The sequence below is a fragment of the Hirundo rustica genome, chromosome 8 (assembly GCF_015227805.2).
Source record: "Hirundo rustica isolate bHirRus1 chromosome 8, bHirRus1.pri.v3, whole genome shotgun sequence".
Classification (NCBI taxonomy): Eukaryota; Metazoa; Chordata; class Aves; order Passeriformes; family Hirundinidae; genus Hirundo; species Hirundo rustica.
This window is the reverse complement of record NC_053457.1, coordinates 9,100,092-9,119,145: the sequence shown is the minus strand read 5'-3', so window position 1 is coordinate 9,119,145 and position 19,054 is coordinate 9,100,092. Positions and strand designations below refer to the sequence as shown.

At 39.7% G+C, this 19,054-nt stretch overlaps 1 protein-coding gene across 6 annotated transcripts in view; it reads right to left on the bottom strand.

Annotated features, from left to right (window-relative positions):
• Positions 1-19,054, bottom strand: part of LDB3 (LIM domain binding 3) — a 107,312-nt gene that overhangs the window by 45,039 nt on the left and 43,219 nt on the right. For 3 of the 6 annotated variants that reach the window (XM_040070938.1, XM_040070936.2, XM_040070937.2), the window contains 2 exons: positions 7,966-7,988; positions 4,405-4,608 (listed from right to left, as the gene is read on the bottom strand). In XM_040070938.1, coding sequence (XP_039926872.1) covers positions 4,405-4,608; positions 7,966-7,988 — 227 coding nt within the window. Of the gene's footprint in view, positions 1-4,404; positions 4,609-7,965; positions 7,989-12,306; positions 12,714-19,054 lie in introns of all 6 variants that reach the window. The other 3 variants (XM_058421444.1, XM_058421445.1, XM_058421446.1) reach the window with 2 other exon arrangements.

The window sequence follows — 19,054 nt, the reverse complement described above, 5'->3', positions numbered from 1 at the left end:
TATTCCATAAAGAACTTTGCAAGCAGCAAGCTCAACTTCATGGAAACTGAGAAACAGTTCTGTTAAAAGTTAAGGGCCATTTGGTCCAACAGTTGCTTCCTTGGTTCAGGCTCCAAGTTAGTGCTCTCTAAGACACCACTGTGCAGAGAAAATCCACAGAGAAGTTGTGATTTGGAAAAGCCAGGAAGTACGTCTGACATCCTACATACAGTGGGACGAAAAATGTTACCAGGTAGCTTTAAATATCAGTATTGCCCAGCTCTTCTTTAGCACTGTGTAATAGACACTGCTTCGATGGATTTACACATAATAACATGTATTTATGTTCTTCATAACCCCCATATATGCAAACTTCTCATTTTCTCGAGGATCCACAGTACAAACCCCAGTTAAGTTTTTTTGTGTGTTTCAGCACAATCAGCCATGGGGTGGAACAGAGTTCAGAAAGGTGAATTTAGAGAAAACCTGGACTCCTCATTTTAAGCTCTGCCACAAAACATACAAGCTATGTAAAGAAGTCCCTCGGTGTGAAAGATGGCCTGTAGGAGGAAACAGCACTTTTCAGCTCCTTTTTTAGCTCATGCTTCCTAGACCACAAGCCTTACAATATCCAAATGCAGGTACAGAAGGCAGAATGCAGCCTGGTATATTTTGGGAAGGCTGTGCCATCAGTGGCTTCCATTTGTGCTGCTCCTCTGTGCAGCAATGGACAAAGTGCAGCCATAGCCTTCTTTAAGTGGAAGAGCAGAGAGAGAGGCAGATGTTCCTCTTCTGGCCCATCACACATGGCTGAAGGGCTTGCTGGGGCAGAAAGGAAAGTGCAATAGTGAGTTCTGCCTTCTCCTGCCTTCTGCAGGAATAGTCTTTGCATGGAAAAAGCTTCTCTGTAACACCAGCAGTAAGGCACAGCAACACCCTTGGGACTGTTCTGCTGCTGCTTCTGACACTTGGCTATGCTCAAAGTTCTGTCACCTTAATGCCCCCCAAAAGATGACCCTGTTTTCAAGTCCCCCAGGCGCTTCAGGGTGCTTCATACCCAGAACCTGCCCCTGTATGAATACCAGAAGCGACTGCCTGATGTGGGCCAACAGTTAACTTTATATCCCCACGCTGACTTCTTAATCTTGTGGAAGCCTAAAAACCTGCTGTACAGGACAGCACATTTCCCAGGTGAACACTGTTCTAGAGTGGATAATAAACCCCTGCACAGACAGTGCTGCTGATTTCAACCACAGACCACTGCGACAGCAGCAGTGTGCCAACCACAGACAGTTCAAATTCCTCTGTTTAAATCCCCTAGCTCTAATGCTTTCCTCTTATATTATGACCAATGAACAAAAAAGCAGTTTATGTATAGATATGCCATGAACTCAAGCATTGTTAAAACCTAGAGCTGGAGGCTGGACCACAAATTTCACAGTAGCAATGTGTGGCATTAATATGACATATTAATATCCTTATGGTAGATGATTAAGGCAGGAAATGGAGCTTGGTGAATTAACCTCCCCAGTAGAGTGAAACATGCTCATATAAATTGAACTAAATTAATGCAATACATTGGAGTATTTCCAACTCTGTCTTTAATTCAGCAGGCCTTTTTCTTTTTTTAAAAAAATAATTACATTGTGGATGAGTAACTAGGACATATGAGCCACTCAGCATGGAAGTGTAAAATAGAGCGCATCGCTGATTATGAGCATTTCATAAACCTAAATGTGACAGTTGATTCTTACAGACAGCCTAAAGATGCACATAACCATGTTAATACCTCTGTTATACCTCTTTGTAATTTAATTTCTTTCCATCTGGGTGTCGATGTGCAGAAATATCATGCGTCTTTAAGCATGTTACTTTAAACTGATGCTACTGGAAAAAAACCCCTCTTCCCAAATGGCTCAGAGCTGCTGGAGGTTTTTGTTCTTAGAGTCTAAAGTATTCTAGTAGGAGTCAATAAAAATTATTTTCCTTTTTTTAAATCATCATTTAAGTCACACATTCTTAACATTAAAATAAGCTTTAACTAAGTCAAACATCTCTGAATAAGTAGAAATGGAATTTTCTTTTTAGGAGTTCATTATAAACTATGGCTTACCATGTAAATCACTCCCTGGAGTCATTATGCAGATTTAATTTCAGTAGATATTAAGTAGAAAATTAGGCACATTGCAGTGTTCTACCCCCGATGTGTAGACATACAACAAAATATTGTGACATCAGGTATTAGACTGATTCCGGCTATTTTAAAAAAACCTCTAAGAGGTAAAAACCCCACAACCCAACAAACCAAAGTTCACGTAGACTGGTAAGTAGCCAGCCTAGTTGACTTATTGTAAATGACACCCAAGACCTTAGTTTGTACAATCACATTATTGATTCTGCTTCATTTGTCAGACCTTATTCCCAATAAAGGTGCTGGATTTATGTCTTTTTACAACTTGTGAACTTGGCTAAAACTGCATAATGGAATTTAGAAGTGGTTTGACAAATGTACTCAAAATGCACTGCCCACATGGTCTTAACTGCAGCCACCTAACTCTTGGTTCTTGGTTTAGCAAGATCAATTAAAACAGAAAAACAAAGGGTAGGAAAATACATAAAGTCAGGGCATTTAAAATTTTCTACCTTTAAGTTGCAGCGTGGAGTCCGAGTATGAATAATCCTATCCTTCCCTTTACATTTTCCATGGTGATCCAGTAAGTGTGGCTTATTTCTAAGTGACAAGAGCCTGACTATGATCTCACGAAATTACAACATTATTGATTACAAATGGTCAAACTAGAAAATGAATTCTTATCTTAAGCCTGTCTGTCCTTCATCATTGATAAATAAATTGTTTCCAGCTGCTGTCTGCTCTTTAGATGTGCAGTCTGAGTGTGCTTACCACCCTACAGAAACTTGTGGACAAATGAAAAGGTATAGGATTATTAATTAAGAACCAAGACCAAATTATAGGTTGATAATCGAGACAAAGTGAATCAGCACATAATTTGGTCTGCTTTTATATTAAAAACTTCTCCTATAAATACTTCTGCATTAGGCATAATCTCAACTCAGACTTGATTGATTAAGCAAATTACAGTTTCCTCTACAAATTACAGTTCAGAATATCACAGAGGAAACTAAAGGAAACTTATAAAATGAAAAGGATCCATGTATTCAGCATTAACTTTATAATAATTTGATTATTTAAACAGGTAAATTTTAAAAACATTACTATTTGCATCATATAATGCTACAGCATTTAATAGAAAGTGCCAATGTATCATAAAATGTCTCCTATAATTCATGCCTATGAAGGATGTGAACCCTTATAAAGAACACAAATTAACTTATTTGTACTTCACTAATTGGAAATATGAGTCTACTCAACACCTGCGGGGATTCACTGAATCATGGCCAAAGCCAGCTAAAGGTATTGCTTGTGATCCATCACGAGGGAGAGCTGTGATGAATAACAATATTGGTGCAAAAAGTCAGCAGAAAAGAAAAATAATTATAGAAAAAAGAGAAAAATGGACAGGAAAAGGGAGCACAAGCATATACATAAACCATCCTCACTCCGAATAAGCCTGCAGCTAACGTATGGAAAATAAACTATTATTAAAGTGTGTTGCTATACCTGGATTTTGGTGTCAAAGGAAGGCAATTTCTATTTAGGGTAGAAGCACACCCAGTAAGAAAGAAACCTGGCTACATTTATTGCATATGTAATTTCAGTAAAGTTATTACAATTCTGGAGAAGTTAATCAGATAAGTTTTCCAGAAACATGCATTGAAAAAGCAGAGTTATTAAAGATCAGTGGATTTTGCCGGAGTCCAAAGGGTCTGTGTAAAACATATGTATGTATGTAAACTGGGGATAGGGAAAATACAGCAAAGCACTCCATTCTGAAGAATAAAACAGTAGCCAGCACTAAAAAATAAGAAAAAAATAATTATATTCTTCACATCTCAATAAAAATTCCATGCTCATTTTCTGTCCTTTCTGAGCTATGCTTATCATCATGACTATTATAAATTATGGTTGTCAGGAATGAAAAGCCATCCGATATCATATACAGAGCATTAAATTCATTTTTGGTGGGGTTTTCCAGCTCTAGGAGGAATACCAAAAAAGCCAGGTTAAATTAAGGTACCCCTGACCATGGCAGGGGGGTTGGAACTAGATGATCTTTAAGGTCCCTTCCAACAACAAGCCATGCTATCATTTTCTAGCGATCCACCCTTTTAACTTCAAAACGTGGAAGTGCTTTTGGACACTGTCTAGGATTGCTACGCATTTTCCACGTGCAATATACCCCAGGAAAAAAGAAAGGGTCCAGGAAGAGCAAATGTGTCATGCAGGTGGGGATGTTACAAGTACCATGCAGAGAAAGAACATTCCACAGAAGGAAATAACCTTACCCAGCAAATTCTCCACCCTGGGCTTGTGCCTGGCCTGCAATTGCATCCATGATAGCATCCTGGGAATACATGCTGATCGGGGTGTTATACTGCGCGTGAATTATGGTAGCCTTGCCGCCAAGGCCCTTCACCTCAATGGGTTTGTGGGTAGACAGGGCAGAGTCCTTCAGGACATTGGGGTTGAAACGCTCCGTGAAGTCCGTGCTGGGTTATGCAAGAGTGAGGTTCCACGGGGAAGGGAGGGGAAGAAAGGAGAGAGGCGTGAAGTTAAGTGAGGGAAGCGCCACCAAGGAGTTCATGGCATCTCACCACCAAAGCTGCTCATCAGAGAAGAGCAGACAACAGAAGGACCAAGCCACAGTGAAAAGATGGCTGTGCTAATGGACGTCATTTTTGAGTTGGCTTATGATGTATAAAAAGGGAAAAAAAAAAAAAGGTGAAATAGCTGTCACTATTAAAATTTCACAAATTAGGTATTTGCGTGATACTTACACATACTAATGTTCTGTTGTTACATGCATGTATACATCTAAGTGTATACAAACATGCACATGTACATATGCATGCCCATGGGATGTACATGCACAGTGCAGAGAATTCCCACTGGTTTTTTCATCCATTTTTCAGAAGGGTCTTATAAAGGTCTAGAAAGTACAGTGAAGTGAAAAGATATCAGGTTCTCTATTATTTAGGGTTTCAGTACTTTCTGTCTGTGTTATTAATCACAGTGAAATTTAGTACTTGCACCTTTTAATCTTCAAGGCTTTCCTCACAAAGACTAAATCTTCCCCAAATCTCTGTACAGCCAGCCTGAAGTGTTGCTATGGCATGATAAATGCTCAGTCCCAGGTCAAAATATGCAACATTGCAACCAACGGGGTAAGTGCATTTGGAAGAATTGCAGCCTTTGTTTCCAGTGACTCTATTTACAAGGAAAGATTTTATATTTGACAGACAGAGCCCCGAAAGCAAGCTAACTGAAGCTTCCATGACACTGGAATGAATCAGTTTGATGTCAGACTGCAGCCAAAGAGCAGCTGGTTTTCTTGTAGGGCTGAGTTGTGCATAGTTCTGGTCCTAGAGCTAGGACTGAGCACTGCCTGGAGTTCCAATCAACAAGCTAAACCTCAGCTGTCAGTCACGAAGGTGGCTGCCCTTCCTCAGCCTATGGGAGATCAGGTCAATCTCTAGTCTGCTGTTACTGTCCTGCCAGCAGCAGGAGAGATTCCATACACTCACCAAACTGAACACAACTGGGAATTCTGTCCTTTGTGAAATAAGTTTCATTCAGAAATAAACGTTTCGTTCACAACTGAACCCAAAAGCTGGAAATGGATCTTTCTCCCCCTGCAGAAGAAATGCTGGAGAATTTAATTCCATTTGATTCCAACAATTTTCCTTTTCAGTTTAAGACATTATACTGTAAGTTTATTGGGTAATATTTTTTTTTTACACACACAACAGTGTGCCAGTTTACAATGGGTAGGCCCAGAGGGTGAGAGTTTAAACTGAACCCTCAACTCAGCCTGATGGAAAAGGTAAAATCAAGTAATGGTGGCAGCCATCTGACTTAATTGTCTGGAGATTATCACATGTGCTGTGCCTCCTCTGAAGCCAGCCAGGGGATTCCACTCTGTTTTCAACCTTGTGTTTGGTGGGATGCCCTGACTGAGGATGGACAGAGAGATACAGTCACATGTCATTGCAAATCCTTGGTAGAACATTGACAGCCACATGCACAAGCACCAGAGACACACAGGTGCACATGCTGCATTACAGCCACAGCCTTCAGTTGCACATGCCAACATTTTAAGGGAGGGAACCGGGAAGCAGCATTATGCATTCAAAAAGTGAAAATTATCTTATTATCAAGACATTGTCACATTTAAAATACATCTCCCCTAACTATTGAGCAACTCTGACCATTCTACAGTTACACTGACATCATCTCTTGAGGGGTGAGGTGCAGACGTGCAGGCTGCTGTACTAAGCATGCACATGCCTGACTTCAATGAGATCTCTTTTCTTTGTAATATCCTAAATAATAACATGATAATTACAAACACACAGGTCCTCAAGATCTTGAATTTAGTGTTCTCTTTCTTTCACACTGTTGGAAATACTAAAGAGATTCTAAACCCAAGATCCGAGAAGATTGTGTGAAGGAAAGGACAGAGGTTAAATATGCCACCTTTAAAGAATAATGTTCTAAGCCATCGGTTTCCCCAGTCAGTTACAGAAATCAAAGCTACCAATGTCAGAACAGCCTAAGCTTCCCTCTTGGTAGCAGCAGGAGTCATTTGGGCTTTCACTTGTGGTCTTTAAGCAGTTTTAGTGATGTCTTTCAAGAGGCTTTAGTCACATTACATACACCAAGTCAAAACTTTCACTAAAGTTAACAGGATTCCCATAAAAATAACAGAAAAAAAGTACGGATTGCCAACAGCTGAGTTCTTTTTCTGACTCTAGAAGCAAGCAGAAGATGTTAGTGCTTGTAAGGGGTGCTGGGCTCTAGGACAAAGTGCCAGAGGTAAGGCTGCAGAGACAGCACCTCTGCAAAATGAATGGGATCCTTCTCCTAAGCTAGAAAAGGATCAGGAAAAATAAATCCCAAAGCAAGTAAGATTACAAACACCCCTAAAAAGTGACTTCTACTTTCTAAGAGAATCCTGTCAGAATAATTATTAGTGTAAAGTGGCTAGGGTTTTTCACTCCAAAGGAGTTACATCACACCCACAGCTCACTGAAATCAACAGACAATGCCAGATCAATGTAAATTATATGCACTAAATATTATTTCAACTTTAGGTACTCTACTACTTCTAATTTCATATTCTCAGTTTAAATTTGACATTTGACTATTAGAATTATTTTATACTCAATTTAACTCAGTCTCCAGCAGTTAATGGACAACACTCAGGTCAGAGGCAAAAGGCAAGAGCTTAGAGACAATCCTCTGCCCCTAGAAAACTAAAGGACAAAACTGAGGACTCTCTGAATTCTCCTAAATAAAGCAGATCAATCACATTTTCAAATCCATAGTTATTTCTTTTGGGGGCAATAGATTTATCAAGGTAAATCACTTTGTAGATTTTTTTTTTCCCCTATATCAGTATCTTACTCCAACTTAAATTTGAATTTTAGCAGACTTCAGAAATTAATTTAATAATGAAGCAAAAATTACTTTTCTAATAACACACCAAAAAAGGCTCAGATAACGCTCTCCAAGCTCTGAAGGCATGAAGATGACTAAAAGATTCAAGAGGACTTAAACCTGCCTGTAGGAGCAAAACCACCTGAAAGCTTTTAAAAGGACTGGGCAGGCTGAGGTGGCAGCTCCACTGACGGCATTAGAGCATCACCAAGAAATGCCAAGCAGGAGCACTGCTGGACAGCAGGGGCAGCGCAGGGCGCCTGCCGCACCAAGCAGATGTTTTAAAAAATACTTGCACTTGCAAGCAGACACAGCAGGAACACAGGGGGTCATGCTAGCCCAGGAAACACATCTTCACACACACAGCGTCACACAAACATCCGGCACTACACAGAGGTGATACTAACTTGGCAGCGGTGTTGGTTATCACCTAGAAGAAGAGAAAGAGAACAAACAACATCAAAACCAACCACACAGGAAAAAAAAAAAAAAAAAGTCAATACTCTGTAGACTGCAAAGGGCAAAAGATATTTATGAAAGATTGTGACAGCTCTTCTCAGACCATCTACAAATAAGAACAAAAAGTAAATGTATGCCTAAAAACCCCAACATGATTAAGAAAGGAAAAAATGCAGGGATTATAGCTGATCCACCAGGACTTAGTGGGGTACCATGGCATTTTGGCTAACCCTTGAACATGAGCTCATTGCTGTGCATCCTCAAAGGTATTGCTAAGAAAGTAAAGGGAGGAGAGAGCAGAGGGAAAAAAGGAGGCTTTTCAGAGTATATTCTCATCTGAAAATAGCAAATGAGTGGTAGAGACTATATTTTTCTCTTAGATACTGAATACTCAGGGATGAAGTCTGTTCTCCTCAGGCCACCCTCAGAGTTAGTTTTGCAAGACTGGCTTTTATGTCTTTTACATGCTGGAGAAGATCCAAAGAATATATTGGTAAATGTTTTAAAGCTAAAACTAAGGAAAATGCCTTTGTATATAACAAAGCATTTACCTAGATATGATACTGCACCTACAATATGCCAAGAGGGGTGTGAGCCAATTAACTTTGGAACAGTCATTCCTAATTTATTCCACATGAAATGAAGCAAGCCACACATTGTATGTTTTTTGGGATATCCATATCAGGATATTTTATTCCAACTGGTGTGTATACAATATGAAAAAAAGGTATGTTCACACTTCATTCCTGCATCTCTGCATAAACCAGAGATGGTGCTTGCACAGTAATTCCAAAGCACCATAGCACAGGATAAAGCTGGGAGTGCAGAACACAGTGTGCTCAGCTTGGCCCACAGTGCTTTTCCCAATAGCTCTATGGTGGCCCTACAAATTGCAGTAATGAGCTGTGATGTTTATTTTAACACTTTTTTTTTTTCCCCCCACAAAGCTTAGAATACCCACATTCTTTTCTTAGTTGAAATTAATCATGTTTTGTGCAAAATAAAAGAGATCCAGGGTCAGTTAAGAAACTTTTCTTCTTACTTGGCTGCATGGCTGTTGTTAACAGAAGTGGGCACTGAGGATTCCAACTTGATGCTGTGACATTTCTGTATCTGGGACTGATACAAAATACTGGACAGCAAAGTCACACTGCTAAGAGTGACATTCCAAGTGGATTTGATATTACTGCTTCTTCCTACATATGATCCTTTTGCCTTGGCCCATCCAACAGCACTTTTCATGACCAAAAGCACTCAAATGAGCCAAGGCTGCAGTAAAGGCTTTGCACGTCTGCATTTCCATGGTAAAGCAATCACAGATCACCCTCTGCAGCTACTGGTCAGACTCTCCAACTTGAAAATATTCTTCTAGTTTTATAAACCCTACATTAAGCCAAATAGATTAGTCTCTTACAGAGACTATATCCATATCTATATATCATCTATAACCATTTTAGGTGTATGTGGGACAGCTGGACACTCATCTACAATGAAACCAAGTGTAATGGTATCATTTTCTGACTCACCCAGGCTTCCACTGAACAGATAAAATAGCATTTTCAAGGCAGAACTACCAAACCCCTAAAATACACTTTAATTAGAGGAATATAAAAGTATGTCCAAAGAAAAGAAACATTATGTGCACACACTAAGAACAGCTCAGCTGTCACATCTCAGTAAAGATTTCTGAGACGTGAAGAGGCTGCTATAGCTTCCCTCAAAAACAGTAAAGCTTTGCTTCTCCTTATGTTTAAGATGTGATGAGAAAATTCCTCCCAGTTCAGAGGCACACATTATTTTAGTTTGATTCTATATAGGGACATGTCTGGAACACCCAGCTTGCTGCTCGCAGAGGTCACACAGTAATAGGCCAGTAACCCAAGCCACCGGGCACGTACTTGTGGGACAGGTATTTACTGCCCTTGACCTACAAATGTGAAAAATAACTTGCACTGGAATGAAAAAGATGCACATGTTACAAACTATGACTCACTGTTCATATTTATTCATACACTCCAGAGCTTTCAGCACAACACGTTCCACACTCCTAACAGGCTATCTTATTTTTCACCTTGGGTTAGAACGATAAAGCTTTAATGTAAAGTGTTTCAGACAAACAGATGTTTTGTTATTCTTCACAGATCAAGGAAATAATTTCAAAATTAATTCCAGCTTCTTGATAGGATTTTCCAAAGGGTTTAGCTAAACCTGTAACAGCAATTCACACAATTAAGTTTAAATCATTTGGTGAAAAGGGCACAGAACTGAAACATACTTCAAGATCACTCCTCATGCTTGAACTTTCTCGCAGCTTTTTCCATACAGCTAAGCGCATGTTTGTGAAAGCACAACGAATTCAGTTTTGGAGCACCACAATATCACAACCATGACGTATTATATGGAAGATTGTTCCCAACAAAGACCAGAGCTGATTTTGCAGTGCTCACAGTGCTTCCTTATTCACATACATGCACTGTGAGATTGAGATTATCATGGAAGGCACCAAGTCCCAAGATAGCTACAGGTTCCGTGTTTTCCTTCACGGAGCAGGAGGCAAGATACCTCTTACTTCATGGACAACAGTCAAGTGGGAGTGGGAATGATAGCACTATTGAGCTCTGAATTTTCTCTGCATGTCAACTGAGATGTACAATTCTCTAAATCTCAGAGAAGTTACCTGACAAGACATGTTTATTTAGTGCTTCTGGGCTCTTTCATATTTTCAGAATGTTCCTGCACTGCAGGATAAGGGTTTTTTATTTTCTTGTTTGTTCATCAGATAGTAAAGGCACATAGCAGTTCCCTAAAATTTCATTCAACTGAATAGAAAGGCTGACATTGACTTTGGTGAGTGATGGATGCAGCTGTGCTGTAATTCTGATAACAGTCACAATGCTGAGCCATCCAAAATTCAGCCTCTTCACCCTCACCCCTGCAGGTATTAAGGAGGGTTATGAACATCATGGAGAAAAAGAGAAGATATACTCCCAGGAAAATCTGTATATTGAAATAAGACAAAAATTGGTATTCTTCAGAAAACCGTAAATTAAGAGAGAAGTATTCTGAGGTTTATTTTGCTGACCTTGCTTACTAACTGAAATTATTTTCTTTTAAACCATGCTTGCTTTACTTAATTATCCAGTGGGAGAAGGGAGGATAGAGTTTTCTCAGATAAGTTAATTGGGATTGTTAATGTTGAGTGCTTAAGAGAGTGGCAGTGAATCATCTAAAACTGCTTGAATCATCTAGAACAGGTGTATATGCTTTTTTAATAGGATGAAATATCCATACTTTGCTACAACTTTAAACCTCTTGGTTTTAATTTTGCAAAGAGCTTCTGCAAAGGGATATAAAGTACTTGAAGATAGGCATTTGCTATCAGACCTTGAGCAGACTGTCGAAATTTTCTGGTTTTCCTTATACAGCCAAGACCCTAGTGTCAAAAAACCACTTTCCCCCATATTCCTAACAAGAAGCTTATCTTCATTAAAAACAAACAAACAAAAAATCCCCCACAAATAAACTAAAAAATTAGATTTGTTTGACGATTTATACATGAAGGCAAAAAAATTAGGAAAACCCGTTTCTCACTGCCTTTTCTCATGTACTGTAGTCCAAGCTCCTCACCTCACAAACCTACTAATAAAACAGATGACCTGCAATATAGGAGTGTGGAAAACCTTGACAGCATGGGATCAAACTATCTGGGCAGTATCTGGAGATCAGTCCTTGTTACAGCAAAGCTAACATTAAAGCTAACAGATGCAAGACATTCTTCAAACCAGAGGATTCCAGATATTGCAGTTCTGACTATTTTTGCGTAGGAAAGCCAACACATCAAGGCAGGAATTACAGCAGGACACTCCAGTAGCCGAGCATGTCAGAATTGCTGGTCAAAGCCATTTCTCTTTAGCAAAGTACCAAAGATCAGGTGTGGTTTATAGCAGCTGCTCTGATGTCTGACAGCAGTACTTGGCTCTCTGAGACTCCATGCATTAGTTAGAACTGCTGAGTGCCACAACCCTGAGATGATTACAGTCACTTCAGTCCTAGCGCTCCCCCTCATGCTCTGCTGCCTATTGCCAATCCATGCTGCACTTCAGAGACCAACGACCATTGCTGTGCAATGGCAATGTGGGTGTTTTGGGGGCTACTGGAAAATTTAACCATCGATCCAGACCTTGATCATGACCGCCAGACAAATGCACAATAGGGTAAGCACCATTACATTCGTTGTTCAGCAAGTTCAATACTTATTGAAATAATTAAAGATGTTACACGTTACCTACCCTCTAGGAAGTCCACCTTCCGAAGCCCTTCGGTTGAGACTCAATTTATGCATCTCAGCCATTTCCCTCAGGGTCTCTGCCGAGTAAAGGCCAATGGGGTTGTTATACTGCCTCGCAGGGCTCAGCTGGTGCGCAGGGCTACCGCCACCAGCCAGAGCAGGGCTTGCCTTGGAACCTAAAGCGCTCTTGGCAGGTGAAATGTCAGGAGTCACGGACTGAGAGGACATGGAAGATCTAACTGTGGTAGTGTTTAGGTAGGAAGAGCTATTTGAAAGGCTGATCTCTTGCTGGTTGAGGTAGCCTGAAAATGTTCCATTGGTTGCTAAAACACTACCCACAGGCCCAGTCGCCGTGTTAGTTAGAGGGCTGAAGGTTGTTCTGCTGCCATTGATTTCCCAAGCGGGTTCCTGTAGTAGCAAACATGCAGGCCAAGGAAAGAAAAAAAAAGAAAAGAGCAATCATAGAACACATGCAAAAATAACATATCTGCAATTAATGCTGTAAACATAGCCATAAACTAGCAATAAATAGATTGGAGCCAGAGCATTCAAACTTTCGGGGAAGATTTTGAACAAAGAAATGCATTGTTTCAAAAAAAAGGGAAGCAAAACCAACTCAGGCATTTTTTTACTAGGTTTTAGTTGAAAACAACAAATGAAGTTCATCATTAAGAGAGTCTAGTCAACCTCACAGCAATAATTTTATATTAAGGCAACACTGTCCATTAATTTCTAGGATAATTAAGAAATCTTTAAAAAATGTCTTGAGGTAAGAATATTTTTAGATCATGTACAACCATCAAAGTCAATGCCATTATTATAACAACACAATGATTCTAAACCACACCACTCTGTTTTCTATGAGTGCACTTGAAGTTATGGATGTTATGCACTGCTCTCCTGGGCTCTGGTTCATGCTGATCAGGCCATGCAGCAGGGTTAGCAGAGACACCAACAGGACTCGAGAACATCAGCTGCTCCACAGAGACGTTGCTCCTATGCTGATCGTTCCTGTCGAATTTCCATTTGAGGGAATGTGTGCTTGAGTACGTAGGTGCATGTATGATGCTACAGTCCTGTCCCAGATAACATTCCTAACTGGGACAGCAGCAGGTATTGCCTCAGCCAAAGGAATCTCTCCTACAATACCTGTACCCATAAAAGTCTGTGCTGGTGCTCAGACTCAAAACAATCTACCAAAAACTCATCCTGGAAAAACACAGGCCAACAATTAAGCTTCATAAATGGTTCACTATAAATGCTCCTTAGTGGAACCAAGATAAGAGGTGATATCAAAAAAGAAAAATGCTCACAGTTAAGAGGCCCAGTAATGCTGGCTGCAGTCCAGCTCAGGGGACAGGGACAGGCAGGGGACATCAGCCTGAAGCAGGAATGGAGCCCACAGTCTGGCCTCAATGACAGCCAGTTCAAGAGCAGGTGGTGGCCTGTGGTCATGCTTTGCCTCATTCACTGGCAATTCAATCATCATCATCTTTAACACCTTGCACTCATTCCCCGCACAGCCTTGCATGAAATATAGGCCTGAGAATAATTTGGCCTCTAATTCTATACTTATGCTAGTATTGGTTATCATTAATGTAATTTACTACTTTTGATGCCATGGTTCATGAGAAAAATAAGTATTTCTATTGCCCTTTTGGTTTTTCTATTTTGCATGTATAAATTTAGGGAGCATACATTTGAAAAAAAAAATCAAGATAATATGCCTTCATTAATTGAAATTTGTTGAAAAAAAAAACAACCCTGAAGGTCTAAAGATATAAATAATCATAACATTAAACACTTTTAAGAGATTTTGAATCAAAAATGTAAGGCAGATAAAATTAACTGAGATAATTTTTCTTAGTGATCAACAGGAAGAGATTTTAGCTGGCATTAACAGCTGCCCAAGGCTGTAGAAATAGATAATCCTAAAAGCATTTACAGACTGCACTTTTTAAATAAAAACATTTGCAATACATACTTTGGTCATTATACACTGACACTGAAAACAGCAAACAACAATCCTTTCCAGTGGCTTATTGAAAGCTTCCAGATATCATTAAATAAACAGAAAACAGGGGTTCTCTCTAAAAATGTGTTCAAAAAGAGGCACAAACGCATAAGGCCATGTTCAAAAATCAATTAATCACTTGGGCAAACCATTTTTACATGCCAGCACAGAGAGACAAAGCAATTATTAATAAAAAATAAACACAGAGGTAATAGAGAAAAAAAAAGGATTTGCTGGAGTTATATTCATTTGTTACCCTGAAAACTCTGTGGCTTTTAGTTAACTGTGGGTTTCATCCTACACCCCAAAACAAAACGACATGCAAGGAGAGCTGATCGTAAAGTATCAGTTTCAACTGTTAATGAGAGAAATGCCATGTATTTCCTTAACCCTAATGCATTTTCATAGTCTTGGTGTCGCTGGACAGTAACAATAGGCAAAGGGAAGTTTATAGGATAGTCGTAAAAAAATGATGGCTGATGAGTTTGCTCCCTTTTGCCACAAAGGGAACTCCGGTTTTGCTCCTCAAACAATCTCCAGCTGGAATATCAGCATACTGGCAAATCAGCATTAGAATTCTTAAGAACCCAGCAGTGCCAGGTTAGCAATCTCCATCTTGAGTTCATATTTTGGATAGTTTTAGGGTAGTTGTTTTCTCTGTGTTGTGGAGGGGGGGAAATGAATGAAACAGGAAGTGTCTAAGGGAGCAGCTGTATTACTTCTAAAGAATTGCTGCCCCATATTTAGCTCTTTCCTTCTGTGACTAACAACAACAACAAAAATCTGATTTGGTTTATTCCTGGGAGAATATTGTAGAAATATTTTCTGTTTCCTTTACTGTGTCAAAATCAGATCAAAGCAGAATTTCTGAACGCATTTCTGACTGCGAAGGGCAAATGTCTAATACAGAGCAGCAGCACTGAGCTTTCAGCATTGCATCACATGAACTGCAGCCAACAAAAACAAACGTTCCCCTGTTCCCCATCTCTCATCCCATTCTGCTTCAGCGGCTGGAAAAACAAGCTGACATTTCCAGCTCTGGGAGTGTGATGCTACCCCTCCAGCCGACCAGGAGAGGAGGCTCTGACACTGAGCAATGGGCTTCCCTCCAGAAAGACACCGGGATCGTGCAGCAATCCCATACTGCGGGAGGAAAGCCGCGTAACGTCAGCGAATGGGCTTAAAACTAATAAATGTAGAGGAGCCTCAGACCTTTTGAAACAGAAGGGAGCTAGGAAATCAGCTCAATTTCCATTCTTAATTATTATTATTTGTTTATAAAAATCCAGTTTCTATGAAAGGCAAATGTTCCTTCTTATGTATCAGGGAAGTGAGAAACAAATCTATATTGGCAGATGCAATACCAGGTCCTTTCCCTTTGACAACTCATTTTCTATTTATCTATTGCTGTGACCCTACAGCCATTACTCACCTCTTGCATGTCTGAGAGAACAATTTTAACAGCACACCAGTGAATTTGACCACCCAACAAACTCAAGAAGCAATCGTTGCTTTAAATTGTTCAGAGGAAAAAGGAACAGAGGCACCATGACATCATCAAACTGCTTTTGGCTGATCCAGCTCCTCCATCCTATACTCAAAAAGTCAGTCATCTCCATCTATTTTATTTTAGACACACAGGCTCCCAAATTTGGCAGGAAACAAATCATAAGCATGACAAGACCCTCACTGGAACTCCAAAGTAAGTGTGTTCAGCTGTGTTTCACAGAAAGCACAACACACAGCCATATTATTAGAATTAACAAGGCTGTCAATACCTTCATGCAAATGGACAAATGTTAAAGCCATGCTTAGCCCTAAAGCTCCAGCTTGAATGTTTTGAACTGCACTGAGCTGATCCTTCACTTGTGTTGTGTCCCCTCTGAAGAGCTGCAGGAACTCACTGACTGACTGATGGCTTAGTTTAAATCCTTGGATTCAACCTTACTTATATTGTTATTTGAATGCTTTCAATGTTAACTATGCCCTTTCTTCCAGCTATGCCCCACCTGTGCAAAAGACTTCACTAAATCAAAAAGATGTGATTAAACTAAATGAAAATTGTTTCTAGTTTGAGATTTATGTCAGATATAGTGAAACTGAAAATCAACCAAACCTTATTTCCAACAATAGCCCTAAATACTTATGGCTGCAGAATCTGTATCATCTATAACACTGATCAGCTTTGTGAAGGAATGACTGATCTTGGTGGAAAAAGTATGTGTGTTTCCCTAAAACAATAATAATAATAAAAAACAGTGAAAGAAGAAGTGCATGCTTAAAAATTAGTGGAAGCTGCAATCAGATCAGCAATAACGCACAAGAGCATTTATGGTTTTAACTAGACACTGAAGTTGCACATGCAGATTGTTTAGCTAACATTGCCATGCCTTAACCTTAACCAGAGAAGGGTGAGGGAAGCTTCTCTTGATGTATGAGAATGACACTGTCACGACTGTCTTGTAATGCAGTTTTTTGCTGATTTTTAAAAAATACCATCAAATTCATTTCATGTGAACCATCAGTCTAAATACTGTCAAGCAGAGGTGTGGAGGTGACTTCTGCCTGTGTGTCAAAGAATTCTTCATTTCTACAGTGATACTGTTACTAGGAATAATAAAGGGACAAGCAAAGAAATTTTGGTTTTAGACTGCATTTACTGTAACACACCTTATCACCATATCAGCATTACACTGTTTCTATCAGTAAAGTATTTTTATTCTGGATATTCTGAGACTTCTGTGAGGGCCTTTTCCCCCTTCCAAATAAGTCCCAGAGAAGAATTCTTCTTCACTTAAAACTTACTGTTGTCTATTATTGTAGACAACTGACACAAGTGTCACTCCTCTTGACCTGCAAAGGTGCGTCCCGCCTCAGCACTCTAACATTATCTCTTCCCCTGGGTGAAGGACCCTACACCTAAGATCTTCATGAATACTGCAAGATATCCTGTTTCCTACCATACCTTCCCCTGGCTGACACCCTTTTCCTCCAGAAAGGTTCTGGTAATTCTCTTTTCCAGCTGCTGGTACTGCCTGTAGCCTGTTGAGAAAAGGTTGCCTCTAGCAGTTCCTACAAACCTTTCCTTGAGCACCTTGCACAGAATTCTCAAATGTAAGACAGCAAGCTTCTGCAAATGGGTTGAGTCCTTTGATCCTCATCTCTCTCTGAAGGGTTAGAATAGGAAATGTAAAGTGTCTTTATGGCTTTCACGCCATAGGACCTTCAAGAAACCCCTGCAGTGGGTAAAGTTAACTTTTCTGTACAGTAGATAGTTAAGGGACGAAAGTATATTCTGTGGTAAATTGCTTTGAAGACCTATGGCAGCAATTTTAAAACTGACACTTGCCAAAGAAGAAATGCACCTAAAATGCATCTAAAAGAGTAATGAAAATCCAACATATAAAAACTTTATGTACTTGTGGAAGAAGGAGACAAAATTTTCCTACCTATGCAGGTGCTATAGAGCCCCAAAAGGTAGCTGTCAATCTTGTATTGGTGAGTAACTCTGATGAGATGGATCTACTCACTGCCTTGAACACTAACAGCGTTCTGGGTGGGTCTTCAGGGAAAATGAGAGCTCCTTCCCCTTCCTGCCCCTATTGCACTGCTGGTGCAGCCAAACACCAGTCTAACCAAAAGAATGATCCTTTTGGTCTAGGAATTTCACAGTACTGTTTGGTGACTCTTCCAATAAGTTCCTCCAACATAACTTTTATAAAATCATGATATAAGCAGAAACAACTCTGCGCAAGATAAATTCTTAACTTCATCTTCCCTTGCCAAAAAACCTTTACAAGATCCAGTCTGAAATAACATTATTTCTGCCTCAACTAATAAATGGCCAGTCAGGTTAATTTAAAATTTCACAAAATAAAATTGAATCAAACTATTCCCCACAGGTGCATTCTGTTCTGCTATTTTGAACCTATTTGCCGCAGTTTCAGGGATGATGTTACCATCTGTGCTCTGAATTTGGAAAGCATAGTGTTTATAAAAATTACTTAAAATTGATCTGTGGAAGCTGGAACTGTCAAAAACAGTAGAAAATCATCTAATTCCCCATGTATTTTGTTCTTCAGTGTTTTTTATTTATGTGCATGCTAGGAATGAAACTGGCACTGACAGCAGGGATAAGTTGCAGCAATGGAAACTTTAGCTCCTGTCCGTTTATCTAATCAAATGCATCAGCAATACAAATGTCCTAGCCAGAGCCTGAGCCTAGGGATATGCACACCATCTTTCAGGTACCCTTGCTCCTCGGTGTCGCCAAAGGTACAGAAGATGAGTTTCCAGGTACTGTCAGTGTTTATTCTAAAATGAACATTTATTTTATGAAAGATGATGTGCTTTGACAATGGAAACCAAGCCATTCATTTCCTCTGCCACTTGCTGTTATTCATCAAATTGACTTCTCCTCTTTATTTTTTATTCTCAGGTCTTCTGAATTGCATGATAAGAACATTGTATGATGCAGGTTTTCAAATGCCCTCTTTCCAAATCAGTGTCATTTCAGTTGCAGACAGGACTTGGATAGACTGAGGCACAGTCTAATTGTTCTCCCCAGCAATCTACAAAAGCAAATGTGGCTTTTGAGAAGCTTTAGTGGCCTCTTGTAGCCTAGATGAAAACAGCTGCTCAGAATTGGTTAGACTAAATCACATCAGAGGATAGCTGGATGCTTTGGTCCTGCTAATCAGAAATTAGTAAAATACAGATCACTAATACATTGCCT